This window comes from Pelecanus crispus, chromosome 8 (genome assembly GCF_030463565.1).
Source record: "Pelecanus crispus isolate bPelCri1 chromosome 8, bPelCri1.pri, whole genome shotgun sequence".
NCBI lineage: Eukaryota > Metazoa > Chordata > Aves > Pelecaniformes > Pelecanidae > Pelecanus > Pelecanus crispus.
In genome coordinates, this window is record NC_134650.1 from 13304612 (window position 1) to 13314746 (window position 10135).

Here is a 10135-nt window from a genome sequence, read left to right on the forward strand (position 1 = left end):
GCCAGGACTTGCAGAACCTGCTAATAGCTTTTCTTCCTAATAGCAAATATATCCCCCCCGCCCCCCCTTCCTCATTTTGCTGGTAAAACCTGGCTGTATATGGATTGTCTGCTGTATTTGGATGCTCGACATTGATTCATAAGCTATCAATGAACAGAAAGGATAAAAATCAGCATGGGTTACACTAGCAATGGCCAAATGCTCATACATTTCTTAAAGAATGTTTTATAATTGCCTAGTTAGGTAGAACACTACCCATGTCCCTGAACCTACATCCATTGTTTTCTCTCTGATTTAAATGGATTCTAATTGTTTCCTTAATTTTTTTTTTAAGAGAATCATTGTTTAGACAGCCCAGTACATTTACATGCTTATTCTCTTACAGATAGTTCATGAAAAAATGTTCAGGAGACAAAAATGATTATAAGGAAATGTGAAATAAATGAGTATTTAGGAAGCAGAAGTTCACAGACTCCTTACTCTCCTAGGTAAGGAATCATCCCTGCTTCTCCAGTAGAAGGTTCTTTAAGTCTTACCTGCAAAGTGAAGACCACTCACTCCAGAATGAATTGTAATATCGATCCCTCGCCTGCACAGAGATCTTGTCTTTTGGCCCAGTCATTGGAATCTGAATAGACTGCTCATCAGCATCATAGACCTATGAACAAGCCACAGCTCCATCAGCGGATTGTAAAGGTCAAGCAGAACATACAATAAAGTGCCAGACAGATTGCAACAAGCACATGTAACTCAAAAACCCCACAGGTAGTCTGTTGTTTCAAAGGCACCAATCTTCACCCACAGATACCAAAGTCATGAGGACTTGTGAGAACTTGTGCCTCAGTAGAAACAAACTGAAAAGCCCACTTCCCACTGAAGTTAGTGTTGTAAGGTGATCCAAATCCCAAACTGAAACAGTCATTAAAACAAAGGGTTTATTTGTTTATCTGGGTTTTTCGTTTTTTCCTTCTTCTCCCAGAGTGGGAACCCTAAAAGGCAGAAGTTGCTGATTTTCAGTATCATGGAAATTTCCACTGAGGACTCGTGGCTGATACAAGAAGCACACCGTAGACTCGCTAGCTTCTCTACCTAAGGGATTGTACAAGACAACCCTACTGAAGTCAAGGAGTCAGCACTGGGGGAATGGCCCCATCTGCTGGTATAGACTTGCTTATTTTTTTCACATAGAAAAAGACATCCTCTAGTGTCTTTGGTTTAATCAGCTGACAAGCTGGAATGATCATTAATTATATTTGTTTACTTTTCTGATTGCTGGACCAAGGAAGAGCAGCACTTCAGTTAAGGACCTGCACTGTGGTCAACTGGTTTGTGTATTTCTTTCCAGTTCTGATGTTGAGTTCTTTGCCAAACTAGGCAAATTGCTATACTGCTGTTTTGTACCCTTTAGTGTATCCATGAGCATTAGCAAAGGAAGCAAAACCATTTTGTGATTTAAAGCTAATACAGAGTAGCAATGTTTAGTTAACAATTAGCTAATAACTGGAAAGTGAGTGGGAAAGACTGTCGTCTTCGCCAGTCTCCACAGAAATGCTACCAAATGAGTCATTGATTCCTTATTTGCCATTCACCTATAAAGAAAGTCTGAGCTACCCCCACACAAACAACATACAAGGAAATCAGTGCAACAGGTCCTAGACTTCTTGATTTGGAAATTGGGATTTTCCCAACAGTCTACTAATGAATTAGTAAATACTTTTCTCATGCGAGCACAACTATGCAATGCTGGGCATGATTTTATCTCCCCAGTTACATCAGGGTTGCATCCACCCCAGATTGTGTTGTTTGGATCTTACTGCTCATAGAACTGGGAAAGAGGTCTTTTTCTACCAAGACAGAACCTTGCCACATTTGGGTCTCAGCACCCTTTTTTTTTTTTTTTTTTTAAATTCTAGTCCATGATTCCTGCATACTAAGCTTCTATGATTTATACTGTGTGTTGAAGCAAGAAAATTGTGTTTCAAATGTTGTATCTCTACCTGGCTTTTGTGTTTCTTTGTACTTTCAACTTTGACCCTGAAAGTCAAAGGGAAGTAAGACTGTGGTGTGCTCCATGTTCTGGGATATGTCCAGGTCACTGTTCCATTTGTGGCCACATACTGACATTGGGGTGGGTCGGGTTTTACTGCAAGAGAAAATATAGAAGGAATTAATTCACATTAACAGCATAATATCAGATGTTGGTGTACTGCTGTTGATAGTTTTATAGGAATCAGCTTTGGGAGCCACCATGAGGTTGAGAGGAGTAGGCATGATGTGTAAGAACTGCCTTGTATGCTGCTTATGGAAATCTAAGCACACACCCAGAGTCTCACTGGGTAAGGTCTTTCTTTTCTTTTTTTTTGCCTGCAGGGTTGCAGAGGGCTCTGTTGGACATGGAGGAATATCTTCAACCCCTGCAAATATCTGTTTCTTTAGGATGCTGCTTCATTTTCCTGTGCCTAGGGAACTGTACATAGAGTTAATCATTATCTGAGTATATCTGCAGTTCTCAGAGAAGAGCCTGCTGGGTTATTGGCGATTCTCTGACTTCCCACATACCCCTTCCAAAACATGTCCATCTAATAGAGAAGGCTGCAGAAACTTCTGGGAGTTGTGGGGGTGAGAGGGTTGGAGGTCACAAGCTAGAGAGATGTTGCTTCTTCACTTCCTCATCCTCTTCTGGACTGCTGCTAAGATTTGTTTTCCCCTGTTCCTGTAACTGGGGGCTTGATACAGATTTACAGTAGAATAGGCCAGGGATTCCCAGGCTTGGTTTGATCAGCTACTGTTGTTAGTTCCACTATCAGCAGCAAGAATAAAGCTAATAATTAATCATGATTCCTGGTCTACTCACTGATATCTCTGATGAAGAAGCTGCTAGTGTAGTTCTCATATTCCACCTCATCAATGACCTCCAGGAACATCTCAATTGGCTGGTGCTCTTCAGCAAATGGGCAGTAGTTTTCTTTCTGGCACTGGGATGTGTATTCAGTCACTGATTTATCAGTGTGAGCTACAGGGCTGCTGCAGGTTATGTCTCCTTGAGAGCTGAATACAGAACAGAGAAAAGTACTGGAAATGCTGGTTTGTTCTGAGAATTTGTTGCCACTATGATAACATATAGTTGGTAAGGTTATGTTTTGCTGTTGCCTATATAATTTTATGGCTGTGCTTCAACAGCTGCAGAAACAGTTCAGTGGGAGTTCTTACATTTTCAGTGCTGTACTATATATTAATGTAAAATCACAACCCCTCCCCCACCGCCTTAGCAGAAGGAATTAGTGTTTAAACCTAAACCAAGATATCTCATTTCTTATTACCACTGTCCCATGACAAGCTCTAGTATCCTACTTTGTTCCTTAGCCCATTCCAAAACCCTGCTGGAAGTAATAAGGGAAGGTTAAAATGTATCCCCTGGGAAATAAATAACAAAAGCCATCTATAAAGTACTACCTGAATCTGGTTCTGGTTTTGCATTCAGCAAAATAAAACACTTCACAGTTGTTTCTTCTTTAACAAACTGAAGTGACCTTTGCCCAAGCACTCCATGTTTTGGAGAAACCCCCAAGAGTAGTGGGAGGTAGGAAATCCCCACAAGGTTCCCCTCACATATTTCCCTCACAGGTTTCTGCAGTGCTCCTCAACAGAGACTTGTCAGTGGACATGTGGCTTTAGCAGTGGGTGCAGCCTCCCACTCCCTTAATTCCACTGGATCTGCTGCGAAGGGACTCAGTGCTATGATTGTTTCTGCTTTTGGCTCAACTTCCTCTCCCCTGCATGAACTGTTTTTGCTGTTGCTTAAGTTTCTCTGTGGCTGTACTGTAGCAGCTGGAACAGTCCAGTGGGGGTTGTTCCATTTTCAAGTCTTTATTAATTTCTGAGCAACTTCCATGCCCTTATTAGTTAAGTTAGTCCCAGTGATGACTCAAAATGTTTTGCAGATGTTCAGACTCTGGAAGAGGGATTCCTCGCCTTCTACATGTCCTCAATAGCCTAAAATCCAGGATCTCCTATACAGAGTAACACAAAAGGCTGTTCTGGCCTTACTATGAGGTTGTTAAGGAAAGTACAAGCTTTTACCCTTTTAGACTTCTGATTGTGAACTTCACATTTGGACTCTCATTTTCTGTCATCCATGAACATGTGAAAATTCCAGAGTAGTTCTTTGCCTCACATTTTAAAAATGTCCTGTTTGGCTCTGGATGGAAAAAGAAAGAAAACGTGATTTATTTACTGTTTTTGCCAAAACAGTCAAAGCAGAGAGAAAACAGTAATTCAATAGACTTCCATCTACTTTGGCAGGTGGTGGGTACATAGGCAGACACAGTCTCATACTGCCCCTTGGAAAGCCACCTGTAATTAAAAAGCCATATAACCACAGTTAGTGGCTGAAGGCTGGTTGACATGGCACCGTGTTATCCACATCTACGTGGCTACTGACAGGAGCTAGAGCAAACCCAAGCTGTTGCAGATAGCTGTCAGTAAGAGATTTATATAGACAAATCCATCGTTCCTCTCACAAAGAAACATTGCAGCTATTCAGTTGGCAAAACTCTCTATTTGTTACCCCGCGCATGGGAGTGCACACAGTGGATAATCTTACATCTTCACACAGTGGGGCGCTTGATGGGGAATGTTTCCAGTGTGAGAAACGTATGAGGCCTCAGTATAGGTGTTGTGTTTTGTTTCTGCTGCCCAGCACTGCAGCATCTCAACAACTCTGTACTGTACCCTGGATGCAGCTGACTGGCAGACCAGCCTACTGTATCTGATATATGGGTCCAGGAGCCAGGGAAAAAGCCTTGGAAATTCATAAGTTCCTGGCACTACAGTGAGGGACTGGAATATGAGACATAGATGAGTGAAGTTCATGCAGAAAATGCAAAATATCACAGGCTTGTCCCAGTGGGTTAGTCGTGAATGGGGAAGCCCAAATGACAGCACTTAAAATCTAGGTCAGTCCCTGGTTCTGTCAAATCATGTAGCCCTGGTTTTGCAAACCTTCTCCTGAGTGCTGGGTCTGTGAGATGGAGGCAAAGCAAGTCAATTGCTCCCCCACCAGAAAAGCAGTGGTGTGGCATTGATGTTATCCTGTATCATTCCTACCATCACTCTGTCCTATAGGTCTAGAGAATCCTAAATGAATCCCATGGCAATGGATTCCTATGCTGCTCATCAGTTGCACCGTATACAGAACTACAAAAGCAATCATTTGCCTTTCATTGTCAGTAAAGCATTTGAAGAGGACTCATTTTAAAGTGGATATTTCCCATACATTTCTCCAGAGAGCTCCCTCTGGTCCTCACAAAGCTCCAATCCACAAAGCTGAGCAAGATACATCACATCATCTTATGACCATACCTTTAAAGCTTTTCAGAATTGACCTTATCATTTGTCCATTGGAGTCTATTTTTGTTATGAGGAAGAAATCATAGCTGACGATTTCGTGGGTATTAGCTGTCAGACAGGTGTAGTTGCCAGCATCTGGGAACTCTTTCACTTCGGCAATCAGAGTCTTTCCAGTTCCTTTCAGTTCAGTGCCCTTTTTCCAGTAAAGTGGCAGTGCTTCATCAGATGTGTTACAGGTGAGCTCCACTCTTTTAGCTGGTGTCTTATCATTCCACTCTGATTCTATGACGTACACTGGACATTGCAGAGAAAGACATGTTACCAGCTACTCATACTTAACAGTGTGAAGATTGAACAGAGCCCTTTTTTTCAGCTCTACTCTCCAGGAAAACTAATAAATCTCTGGCTTTATTGCCCAAGGCCTCACCATCACCTGAAATCTTCACTACAAGAAGAGGTTTAACTTAGAAATTCGCGGTGTATCTAGAACCTGCTGATCAATAGGGATGGCATTTTAATGGAAGAAGTGATTTTTTTTCCATGTTCCCAGAGAATGTTCATAACCTTGGGAAGTAGGCAGGTACCTTTGTTTTAAAGGTGAGGATGCCAGGACACACTGAGCCCAGGTATTCCTCCTGCCCATGGCCTGTGGCCTTTGCTCACAGAATGGCATGTAAAACCACTCTGTACTATGGTGCTTTGCTGTGGTGCAAATCTATGACGTTTTGTCGTCTTCAGTGTCAAAGTTCTGTGAGTGAGCAATGGGAAGGAGGGGAGCTCTGGGTAAGTGGTTTGTATTTGTCTGTAGCTGGTGCTGTTTTCCATTTTCTGCCGGGAACAATCTGTGCTCCTGTCACCCTGGTCCCAGTGGAGCAATTACTAAGAGACGGGGGATTGCTGAGCTACAGCAGAGCTAAGTGGATTGCAACAGGGAGATGTGGTCTTCTAAATGCCATCTTATAACTCTGAAGTGCCCTGCTGGTCTTTCCAAATTAGAAGACACACCACATATCAAAATAACTTGGAACAATTCCATTAAAGAAACATTATCTTCTCTTATCTCTTTGTTGTGGTTGGCTGAAGAACTTCACCTACACTTCTGTGGCAACAGTTCTCAAAATTAACAGTCATTGCTCAGATATACAACTGCTGTCACAGGCTCCCCAACCATGTTCAGTGCCCTCAGAGACTCTTCTACATGCAAGAAGTAGCAAAAGTTTGTTTCTTAGGGTGTCAACACCACAGCAAGCACTCAGCTCAGGAAATCAGACTTCCAGTGAGTTCTAAGACCTTTTCACCAGAGCATTTCACTACCAGAATGAGAGCTTTAAGACTTTACTGCAAAGAAGAAACACTAAGAAATACATGTCAAATGCCGAATCTAAAATGGCAGAAAACATGCAATTCTAGGAAGCTTGGAAGCTTACCAAACTGCTTATGGATATTTGAAGCATAGGCAAGGTAAATCTTACAGAGTTCAAACACAAAGATTATTCTCAATACTGACAAACATATTTGCAGTTTTCAGCACCATGGTATTGCCCAGGCAACCCACAGGATAAATAATTTTTTAAGGTAAAGATACAGGGGAAAAGTAGTTGAATTACTTTTTACAAATAAAACACAACCAGATTGAGAATGCTTTTCTCATGTTGATTAGGGTCCTTCTTTTTGGATAATTGCCTTGAAGACAGCCTGGATTATGGAGCTACACTAGGTGAATAAAACCAGCAAATTTGATTTTCTGAATTTAGCCCAATTTTCTGGTAAGTTATTCAAAAGGTTTGTTTGTCTATTACTGACCCTGTATTTTTACAAATGTGTTTACATTTAAGTTATTTACCAGAAACCTTGGATAAACTATTTCTAGGTTTTAGGTTTTACTGTGAAATATTCTTTCTGGCAATTAATTCTTCACTTGTTTGTTTGTGGGATGTTACCTAAATCACAAGATACTGTTTCTGCTTCCAGACTGCATGACTGAAACTTTTGAAACAAGAGAACAGGGAATAGGAAATAAGACAGTTTGTAATGCAAATATTCAGAATGGCTGTTGTATGACATATTAGGACTTCTAAATATTTCTTCCATTAATACCAATTAGTTGACTAGTTATTCACAAAAAAATAGGAAGAACCTTGGCCTAAGATACCACAGTTAACAAATTATGTGCTTGTGGACACAAGTATAATTCTGAAATACCCTTGTGTCCTACAGTCAGCTGTAGGTCTCAGTAAGTGAAGACTGCTTACCATTTTCCCTCAGTTTCCACTGTGCTTCCAGAAGGGCAGCAAAGGAAAATAATGAAAGTAAGGCAAATAATAGGTGAGACATCTGTGGGGAAAAAATAAATTCACTGAGGATTGTTGAGTGTGCACTGAAATCAAGCTCAGTGCTGGACAGGATAATAATAAGACAGAGTCAGTTCTAGTGAACTAAGAAATACTCTCCCATTCTAAGAACTCCTAGACTACATAAAAATTGAGTATCAGGTTTGTACTGGAGCTCAAGCCAAGATTTTGATCTTATTATTATTCACACTGCAAACCAGTTTAGAGATCACGGAACTTAGAGGAAATTGTTGTGTGCATAGGTCTTACATGGTCAGGAGCTCAGAAGCATTCCCGGGTCCCTCAGTTAAATATTCGTCATGCAAGAAAAGTCCTGCTGATGCCAGTGAGGCTAGTTGCATGAACAAGGCACTGGACTAAAGGATCAATGGACATTAAATTCCAGTCATACAAAGCTTATAAGGATATTCCTTGGTTTAAGCATGCCAGTAGTCCTATTAAAATAAAATTAAGGACCTGCTGAAGTGTTTTGCTGGACGGTAGTCTGCACCATCTCTGTGAGAACAAGTGATAGCAGTGTCAATAATGCAGAGCAGAGCTGGTGTCAATACTGACACTTGCCTAACTGGTACTAGTTCTAGTATCTACTAGAGGTTGCATAGTCTAATTAGTTTTGCAAGCAATTTCAGGCAAAATTCCTACTGGATTCAGTGCCACAGCTATACTTGCAGAAATGGCTGGATATGTATATCATTGTTGCTGTGTTCATTTGAGACATATCCATATATCTCACCTGAGAATATATAAGTATATAGCTGTATATACAATATATAAATGTATATTTGTCATGAATTCAAAATACAGCTAGAGCTCTTCTTGAAACTGAAAACATATTTGCCAAATATTGCAGTAACCACCAGGTGCATGAAAAACTTTAATGACAGTTATTTAGATACACTTTCAGACCTTTTTGAACTGGAGATTAAGGCAAATGAATAGGAGTATGACTTAGAAAGAGGTTGATGAATATATCTTTCAAAGTCTATTCTGACTACAGTGGGAGTCTGAATGCACATGAAAACACAAAATTAAGTGGGTTTGGTTTGTTTTCCTTACAAAGGAGTCTTTTTCAGTGAAAGGGGAGCAGTTCTCCTGATTTCTTCTCATGTGCTACAAAACATTTTCATTTGGGTTTATGGAGGAAGAGTATGTGTGTATTTCTATGTGCAGCAAATCTGTTACACACTGGAGGCTCCTGCTATTATTAGCTATTATTAGCTATTATTAGCAGACCAGTGCCAAGAAAGCATGCCATCTGATTTTACCACACAGCACAGCTATTAATGGGATGAGAAGCTATAAGTACAGTATCTGGAGAGAGTATCTAGGAGAGGAACCAGCTCACATTGCATCTGTACTCAGAGAAGGCACGAGCCTCAGTGAAAGGCCAGATACTATCAGGCAGCCTATCAGCAGTACATTGCTTCTTTGAAAAGCAAACATTCTTAGCTCCTGATGATTTTCTACTGCCGGCAGGATTGTCTGTAATTTGTGAAAGAAAAATACATTTTGCAACTTTCTGAAAGATGCTTATTTCTTTCATTGTAAGATGGCATTCATCGCTATGCTTCGTAAAACAATTATCTGAAACACCAGTTAAAACTTGGAGGAGAGGGATGTAAAACATGCCTTCTTTTCCATATGAACCTTTCAACAAAACTGAAACCTTGAAAACAGAAAAGTTTCTCCTGGTTTTAGGGAGAAGCTTCACGATTTAGGTTTTTGATGAAAAAAGTTAACAATTTTCATGGAAAATTATTCAATTTTTGAGATGGGGGGGAGAACACCCCCTCCCCTATCTCAAAATTTTACTGAAAATTTAATCAGAAATAAACTCAGTTTCTGAACATCACTAATCAGTGCAGTTGCCCAAGCACTTCATAGATGAGGAGAGTGTACCAACATCATGTGCTCCCTGTGATCTGGAGCATGAGCCGCTGTAAATCAGCACAGATTCCTTCACTGCGAATCATGGAATAATTTATGTCAGAAAGGACCTCTGGACATCAGCTGGACCAGTCCCAGCTCAAGGCAGGGCCAAGTCAAGGGTGTTGCATGTTTTTTAAAACAGTCTGACCATAAAAACGTATTTGTCAACGCACACGCCCCAGCAACATGAATATTGGTAAGATACAAAAGATTATTACCTGATAACATTAGCTGTTCTGTAAGTTAGATAACAATTCTACGAGCTATATACATACATACATTATGTGCTTAACTTCAGGCACATAAGCATATAAATACTGTCCTGAGAAAAATGTCACAACAACTATTTAAATATACTTTCAAATAAATAATACTAAGTTTTCATTAGTTTCATCTGAAGCAGCTGGTACCAGACTTGTGTTGCCCCAGTGTTAGAGAAGAAAGGAATTCTCACCTTTTCCTGTGATGCCTGTTAGCTGAACTTGCCAGGCAGGTTGATTTTGTGA

The 10135-nt window shown here is 40.5% G+C and overlaps 1 protein-coding gene across 1 annotated transcript; it reads right to left on the bottom strand.

Annotated features, from left to right (window-relative positions):
* Nucleotides 1–532: 532 nt before the first annotated feature.
* Nucleotides 533–7683, bottom strand: IL12B (interleukin 12B). The gene is made up of 6 exons (XM_009488720.2): nt 7602–7683; nt 5362–5643; nt 4081–4198; nt 2855–3048; nt 1998–2143; nt 533–658 (listed from the first exon to the last, which is right to left on the bottom strand). Exons 1-6 carry the CDS (start codon nt 7681–7683, stop codon nt 533–535), a joined length of 948 nt encoding a protein of 315 aa, XP_009486995.1.
* Nucleotides 7684–10135: the final 2452 nt, after the last annotated feature.

What these genes read in the sequence shown, in the direction of transcription:
- IL12B (XM_009488720.2), bottom strand. Translation starts at nt 7,683, where the DNA reads ATGTCTCACCTATTATTTGCCTTACTTTCATTATTTTCCTTTGCTGCC. An exon ending in AATTCTGAAAAGCTTTAAAG is followed by an intron (nt 4,199 to 5,361) that starts GTATGGTCATAA and finishes TTTTCCATCCAG; the next exon opens with AGCCAAACAGGACATTTTTA. An exon ending in CAAAGAAACACAAAAGCCAG is followed by an intron (nt 659 to 1,997) that starts GTAGAGATACAA and finishes GCTTGTTCATAG; the next exon opens with GTCTATGATGCTGATGAGCA.